The 19,359-nt window shown below is 43.6% G+C and overlaps 1 protein-coding gene across 1 annotated transcript in view; it reads right to left on the bottom strand.

The window, feature by feature from the left end:
• uggt2 (UDP-glucose glycoprotein glucosyltransferase 2) overlaps positions 1–19,359 on the bottom strand; it is a 740,193-nt gene that overhangs the window by 53,740 nt on the left and 667,094 nt on the right. The window contains exons 34-37 of the mRNA XM_068034396.1: positions 18,087–18,171; positions 16,642–16,824; positions 10,086–10,246; positions 7,661–7,775 (exon numbers count right to left, since the gene is read on the bottom strand). Coding sequence (XP_067890497.1) covers positions 7,661–7,775; positions 10,086–10,246; positions 16,642–16,824; positions 18,087–18,171 — 544 coding nt within the window. The remainder of the gene's footprint in view (positions 1–7,660; positions 7,776–10,085; positions 10,247–16,641; positions 16,825–18,086; positions 18,172–19,359) is intronic.

Raw genomic sequence — 19,359 nt, 5'->3', positions numbered from 1 at the left:
GGGAAGTTTACTATTATTACCCTATTATTTTTACACCTCTCTGAGATTTGCCTACATATCTGCTCCTCTATCTCTTGCTGACTGTTTGGAGGCCTGTAGTACACTCCCAGCCAAGTGATTGCCCCATTTTTGTGTTTAAGTTCTACCCAAATGGCCTAATTTGAGAAACCTTTTTTATTTAGAGATACAGCACTGAAACAGGCCCTTCGGCCCACCGAGTCTGTACCAACCGACAACCACCCATTTATACTAACCCTACAGTAATCCCATATTCCCTACCACCTACCTACACTAGGGGCAATTTACAACAGCCAATTTACCTATCACCTGCAAGTCTTTGGCGGTGGGAGGAAACCCACACAGTCACAGGGAGAACTTGCAAACTCCACACAGGCGGTACCCAGAATCGAACCCAGGTCCCTGGAGCTGAGAGGCTGCAGTGCTAACCACTGCGCCGCCCTTCTAAGATATCATCCCTCCTTACTGCAGTAATTGACTCTTTGATCAACAGTGCAATGCCACCTCCTCTTTTATCCCCTCCCTTGTCGCGCCTGAAGATTCTATTCCCTGGAATATTGAGCTGCTAGTCCTGTCCGTCCCTCAACCATGTCTCTGTGATAGCAATAATATCTTAATCCCATGTGCTAATCAATGCCCTCAATTTATCTGCCTTACTAGTAAGACTCCTTGCATTGAAATAGATGCAATCCAGCCTTGCATTTTTCACTTGTGCCTGACCAGGTCTATATTTGCTCTGCCTTCCAGACAGACTCAGTTTCTGTTCTATATTATCCCCTACTGTACCTCCACTCTGTATCCCATCCCCCTGCCAAATTAGTTTAAACTCCCCCCAACAGCACTAGCAAATCTCCCAGTAAGGATGCTTGTCCCATTCCGGTTCAGGTGCAACCCACCCAAATTGTACAAGTCCCACCTTTGCCAGAAACAGACCCAGTGATCCAGGAAACTAAAGCCCTCCCTCCTGCACCATCTCCTCAGCCACACATTCATCTGCTCTATCCTCTATTTCTAAACTCACTAGCACATGGCACTTGGAATAATTCATAGATTACAAACTTAAAGGTCCTGCTTTTTAATCTGCTACCTAGCTTCCTAAATTCTTGTTGCAGGACCTCATCCTTTTTTCTACTGATATCATTGGTGCCAATGTGTACCACGACCTCTTCAGAATGTCCTGCAGCCGCTCCATGACATCCTTGACCCTAGCACCAGGGAGGCAACATACCATCCTGGAGTCACGGACCTGGCTAAAGCTGCTTTCCCCTGGGAGGCCATCCCCCAACAGTATCCAAAGCGGTATATCGAGAGTGGTATGGCCACAGCAGACTTCTGTACTACCTGCCTGTGCCTACTACTCCGTCTGGTGGTCACCCATCCCTTTTCAGCCTGTGCTGCCATTACCTGCAGTGTGACCACCTCTCTATACATGCTATCCACAATGTCCTCAGCATCGCGGATGCTCCACAGTGAATCCACCCGCAGCTCCAGCTCCGTAATGCGGGTAGCCAGTAGCTGCAGATGGATACACTTCCTGCACGCATGGTTATCAGGGGCACTGGAAGCATCCCTGATTTCCCACATAACGCAGGAGGAGCACACCACGGGTGCGAGCTCTCCTGCCAAGACTTACCTTTAATTAGTTACTCCCTTTAAAAAATATTAATTACACTAGGGGCCTTGTTCTACCCCAAATACTACTCAGTACAAAGTCCTTAATAAATAACACTAATTTAAAAAAATAAATAAAAGAAAAACACCCTTTTTGTACTACTCACCTTATCATTTGAGGTTTTTTTTTAAAAAAAACTTTCCCCTTTTTTAAGCAATTTAAATGCACTAACAGCTGTTACTTACCCAACCTATCACCTTGCAGAATTCCCGTGATGTCACTGTAAGTTTTTTTTTTCTCTTTTCGAAATTCAGCGCGTGCCGAGAGACACAGGGAGCTCCGGGTCAGCTTCCTCGCAGGTCCGCTAGCTGCCGCTCCTCTCCCAGGTAAAGTGAATGAGGGCCTTGAGCCCTGCTCTTTATTTACATCCGCTGCTCCGGGTCAGCTTCCTCGCAGGTCCGCCAGCTGCCGCTCCTCTCCCAGGTAAAGTGAATGAGGGCCTTGAGCCCTGCTCTTTATTTACATCCGCTGCTCCGGATCAGCTTCCTCGCAGGTCCGCCAGCTGCCGCTCTGCTTCGCTCCCAGGTAAGTGACATCTGAGGAGGACTGGTTTTCCACCTGTTCCTCCACCTGCAGAATGTTGCCACGTTTAATTGCTAGGCACAGCAATGATTATTCATGACACCCTCTGTGGCGCACACCGAAGAGCTCCTCCAGAAGGTAGCGGAATCGCATTTTCAGCATGCCGATGATGTATTCAATGATGGCTCTGGTAACTGCATGAGCTGGCAGTTGGGAGTTCCTCAAAATGTATGAGTCATGACAGCTCCCTGGGAAATGTGCACTAACATGCATGATTCTTCTCCTGTGGTTGCAAAGCAGTTGAGCGTTTAAAGAGTGGAAGCCTTTGCGATTCACAAATACAGCTGGCTGGTCCCAGAGAGCTTTAATGGCCACATGAGTACAATCGATCACCCGTTGCACTCTAGGGAACCTTGCAATGGCTTCGCAGGCCAGAGACCTTGCTGCCTGGCTGTCCTTGTCTACAGGTAACTAGATAAAATCATTGGCACGTCACAAAAGGGTATTGGTCATCACTTTGATGCACCTGTGGGTCGCAGACTGCGAGATGTCACATATGTCACCCGTGGATCCCTGGAAGGACCCACTAGCAAAAATATAGAGTGCGGCAGTCACCTTGAGGGAAACAGGCATGGGATCCCCACCAAAGCCAAGCAGCTGCAGGTCAAGCCACAGGATCCGACAAATTTCTGTGACCATTTCACGTGACATCCTTAGACGTCTTTGGCATTGCCTCTCTGACACTTGTAGGTAATTGTCCGTGTCCTGAGGATGTGATGACTCGTTTCTGGATGTTATCATTCGGAGCATCGGTGCTCAGTCATCATGAGTTGAGGGAAAACAGCCTTCCTTAGTCTCTTCCTTTGCTCTTCTTCTTGTGGTGTGTGACAAATTGGGTTGTATGAGACCCATGTTGCTGTGGCTTTTTTGAATAAGAAGTAAGCAGAGTATGGCAATTCAGCCCTCTGTTGCCAGTGAGCTGAAACATTGAGGCAATGATCAGCTGCCTTAAATCTGCCTTCAAAGACACACCCACTATCATTTGTCTCCTCCCACTCTCCTTGCTATTCTTGAGTGGCCATGCAGTTTCCATTATCATTGGAGAAAATGGTGTACGTGGAATTCAGGGCAAGTCTGCCCACCATCCAACTTCCTCCTGCAACCTTCCAGCTTGAACCCATCATCCTTGACCCACCCAATGCTACCGTTAACCTTCCCTCCGTAACCACCCCCCCACACCATGGACAGTGTAATCATCAATTTATTCATGCCATCCCTCCCCCCGTTCCTACTCCTGTTACTATCGACATGCCTACTCTTACCCTTGAACCTCCTCACATCGACCTGACCATTGTTGCAGAGTCCCACTCCTCTCCATGTGAAGTTGTCAAATACCCACCCAATAGTTTTGACCTTCCCCTCTACAGAATCCACTTGCCCCCATTGTCTGTGACCGTACCTCTGCTAGCCAGTACTCTCAATTTGCCCGACAGCTCCCCAACGTTGACTACACTCATCCCTTCCTTCAGGCCTTTGCCAAATATCTTCACATGATATCCACTCACCACGCCGAGTTTAAGACAGGCACATGGTTAAAAATAAAATGAAGGTAAATTTAAAAAAAAAAAAATGGAGTCATGGTCTGAAGTTGATGAACTCAATGTTGAATCCCGAAGGCTGTAGCATGCCTAATGGGAAGATGAGATGTTGTGCCTCGAGCTTGCATTGGGCTTCACTGGAATATTGTAAGAGGCCAAGGACAGGAATGTGGGCGTGACAGCAGGGTGATGAATTAAAATAGTAAGCAACTGGAAGCTCGGGGTCATGCTTGTGGACTAAGTGGAGGTTTTCTGCAAAGCTGTCACCCAATCTGTGTTTGGTCTCCCCAGTGCGGAGGTGGCTGCATTGTGAGCAGTGAATACAGTATACTAAGTTGAAAGAAGTACAAGTAAATCACAGCTTCACCTGGAAGGAGTGTTTGGAGCCTTGCATGGTAAGGAGAGAGGAGGTAAAAGGGCAGGTGTTACACCTCCTGCGATTGCATGGGAAGGGGACGAGGTGAGCTTCTTTTCCTGGAAGTTGCCTATATACAGCAAAGTGCTTTATAAACCATCAGCTTGGTCCTAAGGGTCAGCTTGGTGTTAGCCCATGCGCATTTCCCAAGTAGGCCAAAGATGGTAGCTGCTTTCCCTATGCGTGCATCGAGCTCTGCATCAAGCGACAGATTGTCTATCACCATGGACCCAAAGCAGAATTTGCTAACACTTCCAGTGGGGTGTTTTTTTAGTGTGATGGAGTGTAGGATGGAGCTTAAGAAAGCAATTAGGAGAGCAAAGAGGGGATATGAGAAAGCTCTGGCTGGTAAAAGTAGGGAAAATCCCAAGATATTCTATATCAATGGGAAGAGGCTAACCAGGGAAAGAATAGGACCCATTAGGGACTAAGGGGGAAACCTGTGGGTGGAGCCAGAGGACATTGGTAGGGTGTTGAATGAATACTTCACATCTGTCATCACCCCAGAGAATGAGGATGTAGATATGGAACTCAGAGAGAGAGACTGTGAGGTTCTTGAGCAAATTGTAATAGGGAGTGACAAGGTATTGGAGGTTTTGGAAGGCTTAAAAGTGGACAAATCTCCAGGTCCGGACCATTTGTGTCCCAGGATGCTGTGGGAGGTGAGGGTGGAGATTGCAGGGCCTCTGACCCAAATTTTTAATTCCTCTCTGGCCACGGGGGCGGTGCCAGAGGACTGGAGAACAGCTAATGTGGTCCCACTATTTAAGAAAGGTTGTAGAAATAAGCCAGGGAACTACAGACCAGTGAGTCTCACATCAGTGGTAGGGAAACTATTGGAGAAACTTCTGAAGGAGAGAATCTATCTCCACTTGGAGAGCCAAAATTTGATTAGGAATAGTCAGCATGGCTTTGTCAGAGGGAGGTCATGCCTAACAAATTTGATTGAATTTTTTGAGCATGTGACCAGGTGTGTAGATGAGGGTAGTGCAGTTGATGTAGTTTACATGGATTTTAGCAAAGCATTTGACAAGGTCCCACATGGGCGGCACAGTGGCGCAGTGGTTAGCACCGCAGCCTCACAGCTCCAGCGACCCGGGTTCAATTCTGGATACTGCCTGTGTGGAGTTTGCAAGTTCTTCCTGTGTCTGCGTGGGTTTCCTCCAGATGCTCCGGTTTCCTCCCACATGCCAAAGACTTGCAGGTTGATAGGTAAATTGGCCATTATAAATTGCTCCTAGTATAAGTAGGTGGTAGGGAAATATAGGGACAGGTGGGGATGTGGTAGGAATATGGAATTAGTGTAGGATTAGTATAAATGGGTGGTTGATGGTCAGCACAGACTCGGTGGGCCGAACGGCCTGTTTCAGTGCTGTATCTCTAAACTAAACTAAATTAAATGGGAGACTTATCAAGAAAGCAAATGCACATGGGATACAGGGTAACTTCATAAGGTGGATTCAAAATCGGCTTTGCTGTAGGAGACAGAGAGTGATGACAGACGGTTGTTTTAGTGACTGGAAGCCAGTGTCCAGTGGCATACCACAGGGATCTGTGCTGGGTCCCCTATTGTTTGTCATTTATATAAACGACATAGATGACTATGTGGGGGGGTAGGATCAGTAAGTTCGCGGATGACACAAAGGTTGGCCGAATGGTTAATAGTGAGGTTGAGTGTCTTGGGTTACAGGAAGATACAGACGGGATGGTCAAATGGGCAGAAAAGTGGCAGATGGAATTTAACCCTGAAAAGTGTGATGTGATACACTTTGGAAGGAGTAATGTGACACGGAAGTATTCAATGAATGGCCTGACACTGGGAAGTTCCGAGGAACAAAGGGACCTTGGCGTGTTTGTCCATAGATCTCTGAAGGCAGAAGGGCAGGTTAATAGGGTGGTGAAAAAAGGCATATGGGACACTTGCCTTTAATCGAGGCATAGATTACAAAAGAAGGGAGGTCATGTTGGAGTTGTATAGAACTTTGGTAAGACCACAGCTGGAGTACTGTGTGCAATTCTGGTGGCCACATTATAGGAAGGATGTGATTGCACTGGAGGGGGTGCAGAGGCGATTCACCAGGATGTTGCATGGGATGGAAAATTTAAGCTATGAAGAGAGGTTGGATAGGCTTGGGTTGTTTTCGCTGGAGCAGAGAAGACTGAGGGGTGACCTGATCAAGGTGTACAAGATTATGAGGGGCATGGACAGGGTGGATAGAGAGCAGCTGTTCCCCTTAGTTGAAGGGTCAGTTACGAGCAGACACAAGTTTAAGGTGAGGGGCAGGAGGTTTAAAGGGGATTTGAGGAAGAACTTTTTTACCCAGAGGGTGGTGACGGTCTGAAATGCACTGCCTGGGAGGGTGGTAGAGGCGGGTTGCCTCACATCCTTTAAAAAGTACCTGGATGAGCACTTGGCACGTCATAACATTCAAGGCTATGGGCCAAGTGCTGGCAAATGGGATTAGGTGGACAGGTCAGGTGTCTTTAATGCATCGGTGCAGACCCGATGGGCCGAAGGGCCTCTTCTGCACTGTATTATTCTGTGATTCTGTGATCAGGGGCAGAGATGCAACACCTTGTCCACAATTTTCTTGACACTTATAGTCAAGGAGAACAAGTTACAGGCACGGAAGAGACAGTCCATGAATCTTTGTAGTTTTGGACAGCTCCGGTGCCAAGCCAGGTGAATCCTGGGGCAAGTTGGGAGCTGTGTCCCTTGAAGGACTGCTGATTAGGACACTGAAAACCTGACAGAACTGGACGGAGTATGCATAACACAAGCTCCACCAATTTGATAACCGATTTTGTATAAAGCTCCTTATAACTAGATTTAGGCCTCCGATTTGCACAGCCAATGTGCCTAAGTCATTTCATATAGGTGCCTGGCACACCTAGATGATGCTGACCTGAAATTCGGCCCCCTAAAACTTGTTATTTTGCACAAAAAAGTGCACATTGATGTTCAATTTCTACCCCAATGAGTCTCCATAGGAGGACGTAGAGTCTCCCAAAACCTAGCTTCTCATTTGCTAAAAACATAAATAGGCATCACTGAAAGGAAAGGATAAAAGATGAAAAATGTATCGGGGATAATTTTCAATTTAGGTGGGTACAAAAATCTGGCATTAGTGGATCAGTTACTCATTATGCACTTCAATAAATTTTTCTTGAAAGAAAACTTGGGAAGGATGTATATAACAGGTGGGCAATCTGTTCCCAACAGTTATCACCTCTGCCAATGTTGAAAACTACCCCCACTGTTGTTTCAATGTATTCAAGCATAACTGTACAGAATTATCAACATAAAAATTTCAATTCAAAGAGACTTAAAACTAAGTAATCAGAAAAATCAGACTTTGCATATAATACAAAGCTAAGCAGGATCATCTTCAACAACATATATGTTATCCATGAGCGATTTAAGTAAAAACTGACCTGATCCAGGTTAGAGAGACTGTTGGGATCCTGACTGAGTGCTTGATACTGGCCTCGAAGGCGATCGCCTGCTGCTATTTTTCTAAATTTCTTTAAATCCACAACATACAATGCACTGGAAAAAGAGAAGATATAATCACAGTGTTTTTTTTTAGAGATACAGCACTGAAACAGGCCCTTCGGCCCACCAAGTCTGTGCCAACCAACAACCACCCATTTATACTAGCCCTGCAGTAATCCCATATTCCCCACAACCAACCTATACTAGGGGTAATTTACAATGGCCAATTTACCTATTAACCTGCAAGTCTTTTGCTGTGGGAGGAAACCGGAGCACCCGGCGAAAACCCACACGGTCACAGGGAGAACTTGCAAACTCCGCACAGGCAGTACCCAGAATTGAACCCGGGTCCCTGGAGCTGTGAGGCTGCAGTGCAAACCACTGCGCCCCTGTGCCACCCCTGATTTTTTACAGATTTTGTTCATTATAACCATACCAGAGAGAGTCATAGACTCTCATAGTACTTGAGACAGTTAAAATATCCAGCACTATGCAATCATTAATTGAATCGTCATTTCAAATTTAAAAATCCGACCAAAGTTCAATCAATTTAGTAAAACATGTTAACAAATGCTGAAAAAAAGAGCTTCTCTTTACGAAAGAGTGTGATTACCATCATGAAGCTATTACATTGTTGTAAAAACCCATCCGGTTCACTAATGGGTTTAGTGAAGGAAACCTGACATCCTTACCTGGTCTGGCTTATATGTGACTCCAGTTCCATACCAATGTGGTTGACTGCCAACTACCCTCTGAAGTGGCCTAGCAAGTCATCCAGTTTTATCTTATCGCTACAATGCAGTGGTCCAAAAAGGCGGCCCACCATCACCTTCTCAAAGACAGCTAGGGATGGACAATACCCGTCTTGCTAGTGACACTCATGTCTTAATGAATTAAAAAAAAACACTTCTGCTATCAGCGTAACATTCAGTAGGTAGTAAAGTGGATACAGAATTGGCATGGTGATAGGAGGCAGAGGGTGGTAGTGGAGGGTTGTTTTTCAGATTGAGGGCGGTGACCAATGGTGTGCAGCAGGGATCGGTGCTGGGCCCTCTGTTGTTTGTCATATATATTAATGACTTGGATGTGAATGTAAGGGGCATGATTAGTAAGTTTGAATCTGACACCTAAATTGGTGGTATAGTCGAAAGTGAAGAAGGTTCTCTAAGGTTACAACAGGATATAGATCAACTGGGAAAGTGGGCAAGGGATTGACAAATGGAATTTAATGCAGACAAGTGTGAAGTGATGCATTATGGAAAGTTAAACCAGGGTAGGACATATACAGTGAATGGCAGGGCCTTGGGGAGTGTTGTTGAGCAGAGAGACCTTGGGGTGAAAGTACATAGTTCCCTGAAAGTGGCAACACAGGTAGACAGGGTGGTGAAGAAGGCGTATGGCATGCTTGCCTTCATCGTCCGAGTTGGGATGTCATGTTACAGTTGTACATAACGTTGGTTAGGCCGCATTCGGAGTACTGTGTGCAGTTCTGGTCGCCACACAACAGGAAAGATGTGATTAAGCTAGAGAGGGTGCAGAAAAGATTCACAAGGATGTTGACTGGTTTGGAGGGTTTGAGTTATAAAGAGAGATTGGATAGGCTGGGTCTGTTTTCCCTGGAGCGAAGGAGGCTGAGAGGGTTCATGATAGAGGTATATAAAATTAGGAGAGGCATAGATAGGGTAGATAGCCAGAATCTGTTTCCCATGGTAGGGGTAACTAAAACTAGAGGGCATAGATTTAAGGTGAGAGGGAGAAGGTTTAAAGGGGATCAAAGGGGTAAATTTTTCACACAAAGAATAGTGGGTATCTGGAATGAGCAGCCTGAGGAGGTGGTGGAGGCAGGAACAGTAGCGACATTTAAGAGGCATTTGGACAGGTACTTGAATGAGCAAGGCATAGAGGGATATGAAATTAATGCAGGCAGGTGGGATTAGTATAGATCGGCATTATGGTCGGCATGGATGCGGTGGGCCGAAGGGCCTGTTTCTGTGCTGTACGACTCTATGACTCTAAAAAGGGTGGTTTTGAAAAGGTAAGTAAAAAGTAGCAAATACGAGACATTTATTTCTGCAGTAATACGTTCATAATGAGTTTTTAAAAACGAATTTTCCTAATATGATTTGCTTCTTGTAATACCAGTCATATTAATAACTGATGAAAATTATATGTGGACAGGAATAATGGCTCACTGCTAAATTTTATTCCTGTTAAAGTGTAAATGTGAAGAAACTATACTGGACTTTATTTCATCTGTTACAATACCCCAAGGCAGATTTTTCTCCTCTTAAAAGTTTAAAAAAACATTTCCTGCTTCCTTTCCTCCACCCTCTTCCAATTAAAAGTATTCAGAAGAGATTATACCTTATGTGGTACTTTCTGCCTCCCAAATGTGAGGCCCAGTATCCTGAGTTCCAGAAACGGTAACCATCCATTTCTTTACGGCTATTACAGAAGGGCGTGTATCCATAGGGTGCACCTTCGAGATCCAAATCACGTAGTTCTTTTAAATCAGTTCTCACAAGCTAGACAGGAGAAAAGAAAAGTACATATTTAATACTGGTAACTTCTTCATTAAATAAGCAGTGTTTAACAATACTTTCTTTTAGAAAGATCTTGTTTACTTTGAGAAAGGAGAAGCATTTTGCATGATGTCATAAGCAAATGATTTAAGAGATGTAGAGTTAGAGCTAAAAAAAATTAAGATGTACTGAAAAATGCACTAATTGTGGTAAACAATGGAAGCTTTCAATGTCAGGAAAAAATTACCGCAACTGAAGCATTTTAAGAATAGATATTTAAGAAAATCTAATTAACGCTGCTCTGTAGTTTTGCTTTTATTAAACAAAGTAAAGAAGAAATGGTCAACAGTATTTAACTATGTGCAATGGCAGCGGTTAAAAAGTCTAAACTCTATAAAGACTTTCTTCTGTACTCAGTATTGGCAAGTAACAAAACCATTTACAGTACTGTAGATCATACGGAGAATGACAGAAACCTATCTGTATGCAAACTTTTTCAACTAATCACTTCCTCACAATCAGTCGTATACAAGTGGGCTTGACTTCAAACTTTGTACTGTTTCTGGGTGCGGAAGATTTCTTTTCTATGTCCAAAGTCTATTCTGACCTTTTCCATCTTTGAAAGTGTGCATTAATGTCAAGCATTCCTATATCATTAATATACCATGAATATAAATTATATAATCTGCACATATTGCAGCGTCCCCTGGATATTATCTGTACTGGTCAAGGTAAGGTCTCTGAGCCCATTTCTGAAAGTGAGATGTAGAGGTGTATCCCAGAGAAGGGCCTGGCTTTCTCCCAGCCTGAACCTCCACCTTCCCACGCTCTTGTTCATATTTAGAAGGGATCAATTCTGCAGCTACCAAAAGGTCAAAGCTCCAAGGCCAGGTCCAGATAACAATGGGAGGTGAGAGAGACAGAGAAAAAGCAAGATCTACGATTATAGGGAAAATGGATGAGAAAACATGTGCACAAGGCAGAGGGTAGGAGAGATAAAAAGAAAAAGCAAACAGAGGGAGTAAAATACATATAGAAAGGGGAGAGAGTAAGAAGTGTACTGGGATAAAGAGAAAGAAAGGCAGAGACAAAAAGAGTGAAAAACAAACAGAAAAACAGAGGAAGACCAGCAAGAGAATTACAGGCGATAATTTAAAAAAAGAACTTATTTTTGTCTAAACTATAACACCACAGGCTTGTGTGAATAAAAGTTATTTATTTAAATACCCTAGCTTGTACTAAGAGTGACAATACATTCAGCAATTTCAGAATTGTAGCAGCAAGCACTCTTAGGAGAATGAGGTCGCATGTTAGTCCCCAATAAGATGCAAACATTTACACATTTTACCAATAGCAACTTCCCTCTGTTCTATTGTTAATTTCTATATATCTGCTGTACAGAACTTTCAGGGTCTAAGCCCATACCTGGGTGTAGCAAATTTTGGAAACTGAATGGTTGGAGTGCAAAGGAAGCACGCTTCTTTTTCTTTAATGTAACCTAATGTAGACGTTAAACAAATATTCACAATAAAAGACACAAAAAGGATACCAAAAATAGTGGGAAACCAAGGGGCTAATGTGAGTGAGAAACTTGAAGTAATTAATATCAGTACAGTGAAAGTACTAGAGAAACTAATGGGATTAAAAGCTGAAAGATCTCCAGGACCTGATGATTGACATTCTCGGGTCCTAAAAGAGGTGGCAGCAGAGATAGTGGATGCGTTGGTTATGATCTTCTAAAATTCCCTAGATTCTAGAATGATCTCAGTAGATTTGAATGTGGCAATTGCAACCCCGCTATTCAAGAATAGAGGGAGAGAGAAAACAGGTAAACCACAGGTCAGTTAGTCTGACGTCAGTCATCCACTATTAAGATGGTGTTAACAAGTCACTTAGAAAATCAAAATATGATTAGGCAGTGTCAACATGGTTTGATTAAAGGGAACTCGTGTTTGACAAATTTATTGGTGGCAAATGTGACATCCTTATTCAGCAATGAGTGTAAGTTGAACATCTGTGGTGGGTAAGGTTTTAGAAACAATAATCAGAAAAAAAAATCAACAGGCACTTGGAGAGGTTTGAGTTAATTAGGGAGAGCCAACACAGATTTGTAAAGGCAGATTATGCTTGACTAATCTAATTAATTATTTTGATGAAGTAACAGAGAAGGTTGGTGACGGGAAAGCAATGCACGTTGTCTATATGGATTTTAAGGAAGTCTTTCACAAGATACCACACAAAAGGCTGGTTACCAAAATTGAGGCTCATGGAATAGGAGGGTCAGTGTCAGATTGGTTAAAAAAATTGGCTTAAGGACAGAAAACAGTGAGTCTTGGTAAATGGCTATTTTTCAAACTGGAGGATGGTAGACTGTGGTGTTCCCCAAGGTTCAGTGCTAGGACCACTGCTTTTTTGATGCATATAAATTACTTGATCTTGGAATACAGAATAAAATTTCAAAATTTGTCGATGATACCAAACTTGCAGGTGTGGCAGACAATCAGGATGATAACAATCAACTGCAACAGGACATAGATAGGCTAACAGAAAGGGCAGACAGGTGGCAGATGGAATTTAATACAGAGAAATGTAAGATGATGCATTTGGGCAAAAGGATAGGGAGAGGCAATATAGACTAAATGGTACAGTTCTAAAGAGTGTGTAGGGACAGAGAGACCTGGGGGCTTCATGTGCATAGATCTTGAAAGGTGTCAGGACATATTGAGAGAATAGTTAGCAAAGTTGAGCTTAGTAAATAAAGGCATTGAGTACTAAAGCTGGGAGGTTATGCTGAACCTTTATAAACCTCTGGTTCGGCCACCAGTTATGGTCAGCACACTTTAGGAAAGACATGCAGGATCTTGAGAGGGCGCAGAGCAGATTTACCAGAATGGTTCCAGGGATGAGGGATTTTAGCTACAAGGTTAGCTTGGAGAAGCTGGAGCAAAGGAGGTTGAGTGGAGATTTGATAGAGGCATACAAGATTCTGAGAGGTTTGGATAGGGTAGACAAAGAAAAGCTGTTCCCATCAACTAGGAATGCAGATTGAAGGTTTTGGGCAAAGAGGCAGGGGGGATATGAGGAAGAACCTTTTTACGCAGTGAGTGGTAAAGACCTGGAACTCACTGCCCAAAGCAGTAATGAAAGTGAAGATGATGAATGATTTCAAAAGGAAATTGGATGGGCACTTAAGGTAAATAAACTAAAAGGGCTACGGGAATAGAGCCGGAGAATAGGACTGATTAGATTGCTCTGCAGACTTGATGGGCCAAATGGCCTCTTTCTGTACCGTTATGCCTCTATGGGCTGGATTTTGTTCTCAGCCCGGCGTTGGTTTTCGTGGCAGGAGGGGCGAGGCCGGAGAATCGGAGCAGCTGTGGCGCTTGGGGTCCAAGGTGTACTAGCTAGATGGATAAAGAACTGGCTGGGCAACAGGAGACAGAGAGTAGCAGTAGAAGGGAGTTTCTCAAAATGGAGACGTGTGACCAGTGGTGTTCCACAGGGATCCGTGCTGGGACCACTGTTGTTTGTGATATACATTAATGATTTGGAGGAAAGTATAGGTGGACTGATTAGCAAGTTTGCAGACGACACTAAGATTGGTGGAGTAGCAGATAGTGAAGAGGACTGTCAGAGAATACAGCAGAATATAGATAGATTGGAGAGTTGGGCAGAGAAATGGCAGATGGAGTTCAATCAGGGCAAATGCGAGGTGATGCATTTTGGAAGATCCAATTCAAGAGTGAACTATACAGTAAATGGAAAAGTCCTGGGGAAAATTGATGTCCAGAGAGATTTGGGTGTTCAGGTCCACTGTTCCCTGAAGGTGGCAACGCAGGTAAATAGAGTGGTCAAGAAGGCATACGGCATGCTTTCCTTCATCGGACGGGGTATTGAGTACAAGAGTTGGCAGGTCATGTTACAGTTGTATAGGACTTTGGTTCGGCCACATTTGGAATACTGCGTACAGTTCTGGTCGCCACATTATCAAAAGGATGTGGATGCTTTGGAGAGGGTGCAGAGGAGGTTCACCAGGATGTTGCCTGGTATGGAGGGCGCTAGCTATGAAGAGAGGTTGAGTAGATTAGGATTATTTTCATTAGAAAGACGGAGGTTGAGGGGGGACCTGATTGAGGTGTACAAAATCATGAGAGGTATAGACAGGGTGGATAGCAAGAGGCTTTTTCCCAGAGTGGGGGATTCAATTACTAGAGGACACGAGTTCAAAGTGAAAGGGGAAAAGTTTAGGGGGGATATGCGTGGAAAGTTCTTTACGCAGAGGGTGGTGGGTGCCTGGAACGCATTGCCAGCGGAGGTGGTAGATGCGGGCACGATGGCGTCTTTTAAGATGTATCTAGACAGATACATGAATGGACAGGAAGAAAAGAGATACAGAACCTTAGAAAATAGGCAACATGTTTAGAGAGAGGATCTGGATCGGCGCAGGCTTGGAGGGCCGAAGGGCCTGTTCCTGTGCTGTAATTATCTTTGTTCTTTGTTCCACGGAACCCGACGCCAGGTTTGCATGGCCCGATCTTCCAGGCGGCAGGGAAGCTCCGCGGCGGCCCCTCCGCCGCTCTGCACCGCGACCCTGGTTTAAATATTCAAAATACCTATCTGCATACATTACCATGTCATCCCCATGATCTTCCCATCCACTCCCGGTCTTCAGCAACGTGCAGCACTCACACACCTTCACTTTCCCATCCAGGAGAAACTGGCGCCACCGAGGAAGGGAAGGGGGTCTCCACTGCTTTCTGAGTATAGACGGGTGGGGGAAGGGGCAACTCTGACATATTTTGTGGATATGAGGGGGAGACAGGGTCAACCCTAGAATATGGGAGGGATGATCAATTCTGCATTAGTTTGAACTGTTTGCAGGGCTGGCAACCTTTTAAAAATAGCTCCAGCACCTGTTCTAGCCGTGAATGGTGTCGCCAATGCCGCTCTCGCCACGTGATTGGGGGGGGCGGTGGGTAGGGGGTGGCCGCTGTTAATATGTTAAGTGGCTGCCTGCCGTGTAATTGTGGTGGCGCAGCTCTCATGTGGAGTAGCCGCCATTTTCTGCACCCGCTGCCTCTCCCGCAGCAGGACAACAAAATCCATCCCTTTGACTCTATTCGAGTTTTTTGAGGATGTAACGAGCAGGGTTGGCAAAGGGGAGCCAGTGGATGTAGTATACTTGGATTTCTAAAAGGCATTCTACAAGGTGCATAAAAGGTTATGACACAAAGTATGGGGTCATGAGGTTAGGGTTAATATATTAGCATGATGGAGGATTGGTTAACTGACAGAAAGCAGAAAGCAGGGGTAAACTGGGCATTTTCATGTTGCAAGCCATAACTAGTGGGATTGACGCAAGGATAAGTGCTGGGGTCTCAGATATTTACATTCTATATCAATGATTTAGATGAGAGTAAAGTTTGATGATGATACAAAGCTATGTGGGACAGTAAGGCCGCAAAGGTTTATACACAAGTTAAGTGAGTGGATAATAAGGTGGCAGATGGAGTATAATGTGGGGAAGTGAGAGGCCATTCACTTTGGTGGGAAGAATAGAAAATCAAAATACTTTTTAAATAGTGAGAAGCTTTTAAATGTTGGTGTTTTGAATATGAGGGTGTCCTTGTAAAAGGATCACAGGAAGTTAACATGCAGGTACAGCAAGCAAATTATATATTGACCTTTATTGCAAGGATGTTAAATTACAAGAGTAAAGAAGTCTTGCTGCAATTATATAGGGCTTTGGTGAGACCACCCCTGGACTACTACTTGCAGTTTTGGAGTAAGGATTTACTTGCCTAAGAGGGGGTGCAACAAGGGTTAACCAGATTGTTTCTGGGATGAATCACTTCACATGTCTTATGATGAGAGGTTGAGTAGAGTGGGCCTATGCTCTCCAGAGTTTAGAAGACTGAGAGGTAATCTCATAAGATTGTGACAGGACTTGACAGGGTTGATACTGAGAAACTGTTTTCCTGGCTGGAGAGTTTAGAACTAGGGAACATAGTCTCAGAATAAGGAAGATGAGGAGGAATGTCTTCACTGAGAGGGTTATGCATCTTTGGAATTCTTTACCCGAGATGGCTGTGGATACTGAGGCATTGAGTACATTCAAGGCTGAAATAGATTTTTTGCATTTTAGGAGAATCAAGGGATATGGCGATCAGACGGAAAAGTAGAATTGAGGTCCAAGATCAGCCATGATGTTATTGAATGGCGGAGCAGGCGCAAGAGGCTGTGTGGCCTACTTCTGCTCCTATTTCTATGTTCTTATGTAATGCACTGAAAACCAGCCAATGTTCTGATATTCTCAGCGCCCAATGCAGATTCACGAAAAATCTCAGCTACTCAATCCCAATGTGAGCCATGCCACCATTCAAAAGAAACGCATTTACCTGGTCAGCATCAACAAAGATTATTTTGTTAACAGCCAATGGGAAGAGAACATCTAGAAAAAGGATCTTGTATCCCCAGATAATCCTCTGTTTCTCTGTCTGTTGATGGAGCCACCTAGGCCACATGTACTGCACCAACTCATACTGGAATCCATATTCGTTTGCCATTTCTGGAATGAACTCCTAGGTGAGGAAATCAAAGTTGTCAAACAAGTTATTTCTTCTATAATACAACAGAATCCAGAATATAACAAATAAGCATTATGAGAAAAGCAAAAACATTATTTTATGAGTAGCTACTCCAATTAGTGTTATTTATAAGTATAAATTTTACACACAAACAGTATTATGTATCTTATATTATGTATTATATTATTAACCCAAACACAATACATAACAAAATACTGTTAAATAGAAGACAAAACACTCCAGAGGCTTAAAATTATGGAAATGCTCAGCAGGCCAGTTCTGATGAATGATCTGCACACCCAAAATGTTAATTTGTCTGTTGGTGGAATGGGCCAACAATTGGCAGATGAAGTTCAATGCAGAGAAATGTGAAGATGAAGTGATTAATTTTGGTAGGAAGAACATGGAGAGCCAATATAAGATAAAGGGTACAACTCTAAATGGGGCGCAGGAGCACAGGGACCTGGGTGTATATATGCATAAATCATTGAAGGTGGCAGGACAGGTTGACAGTGCGTTTAATAAAGCATACAGGCTTTATTTATAGGGGCACAGAGTACAAGAGCAAGGAGGTTATGTTGAACTTGTATAAGACACTAGTTCAGCCTCTGGTGGAGTATTGTATCCAGTTCTGGGCACTGCACTTTAGGAAAGATGTGAAAACATTGGACAGAGTGCAGAAAAGATTCACAAGAATGGTTCCAGGGATGAGGAACTTCAGTTATGAAGACAGACTGGAGATATTGAGTCTGTTTTCCTTAGACAAGAGAAGGCTGAGAGGTGACTTGATAGAGGTATTCAAAATCATGAGGGGTCTGGACAGAGTAGATAGAGACAAACTGTTCCCACTCGTGAAAGGATCAAGAACAAAAGGGCACTGATTCAAAAGTAATTGACAAGAGAAGCGAAAGCGAGATGAGGAAACATCTTTTCACGTAGCGAGTGGTTAAGGTCTGGAATGCACTGCCTGAGAGTGTGGTGCAGGCAGATTCAATCATGGCATTCAAAAGGGAATTAAACTGTTACCTGAAAAAGAAGAATGTGAAGTGTTATGGGGAGAAGGTGGGGGAATGGCACTAGGTGAATTGCTTACTCGGAGAGCCGGTGCAGACATGATGGACTGAATAGCCTCCTTCTGTGCTGTAATAATTCTGTGATTCTGTTCTCTTTACAGATGCTGCCTGACTTGCTGAGCATTTCCAATATTTTCTGTTATTGCATTTTGTCCAATGTACTGAATATCAAAGTTCCCTTACTTTGAAAGTAGGAGATAAATAATTCTTCAAAAACCAGAACTTGACAGGGGATTTGGTGTGCTTTAACACAGAAAGCATCATTATTCTGAAAATGGAAAAATAAAAAATAAAGAATTTAACATTTTAAAGTCTGCATGTTGCTAATGCAACTTAAATACATAACTCAATTTTACATCAGTTAAAATACCACTTTCTAATCAAGAAAACAAAGTTAATCTATAACATAAATATCAAAAATAAATGAATGAACACAAACCAGAAAAAGCTTCATGTTATGAAATTAGTGAAGGAACTTATATCATGGCACTTTCTCTAGCATTATTTTATTTAGAGATACAGCACTGAAACAGGCCCTTTGACTCACTAAGTCTGTGCCAACCATCAACTACCCATTTATACTAATCCTACATTAATCCAATTACCACATTCCCATATCACATCACCACCTTCCCTCAATTCCCCTACCACCTACCTATACTCGGGGCAATTTACAGATCAACCTGCAAGTCTTTGGCTGTGGAAGGAAACCGGAACACCCGGTGAAAACCCATTCGGTCACAAGGAGAACTTACAAACTCTGCACAGGCAGTACGCAGAATCGAACCTGGGATGCTGGAGCTGTGAGGCTGCAGTGCTAACCACTGCGCCACTGTGTCACCCCATCCATTTAATACAATTTTCATTCTATTCCAATTTGTATTCATATATGGAAGCTGCTAGAATAAATGCAATTAAAACCCTACTGGAACATTCAATAACAGGCCCTACTGCATTCTCAGAGATGCACAATTTGATTCAGAGAATCATGCAGCACAGAATGAGCCCAGTCAACCCAGTGTGCTCGTGCTGGCTCTCTGAAAGAACTATCCAATTAGTCCCACTACCCTCTTCTTTCCCCTTAGTCCTGCAAATGTTTCCTTAAGTATACAAACACTTCCTTTTTGAAAGTTAGTATTGAATCTGTTTCCAATACCCTTTCAGGCAATGCATTCTAGGTCATAACAAATCACTGAGTAAAAGGAATTGTCCTATCTCCCCCCCACCACCACCATCAACCACCGCCCCCAGCTTTTTTGCCAATTTATCTTGAATCTGTATCCTCAGGGTTACTGACCCTCTGGTCAGTGGAAATTCTCCCGATCAACTCTATCAAAATCCCTTATAATCTCAGCTTTTCTACTCTCTGCACAACTGGATTCCCTCATCTCTGGTACCATTTTGGTAAAATGTTTTCTGCACCCTCTCTAAGGCCTTGATATTCTAAATTGTAATG

This window comes from Heterodontus francisci, chromosome 6 (assembly GCF_036365525.1).
Source record: "Heterodontus francisci isolate sHetFra1 chromosome 6, sHetFra1.hap1, whole genome shotgun sequence".
Taxonomy (NCBI): domain Eukaryota; kingdom Metazoa; phylum Chordata; class Chondrichthyes; order Heterodontiformes; family Heterodontidae; genus Heterodontus; species Heterodontus francisci.
The sequence above is the reverse complement of the archived record's forward strand: the minus strand, read 5'-3'. Positions and strand labels throughout refer to the sequence as shown.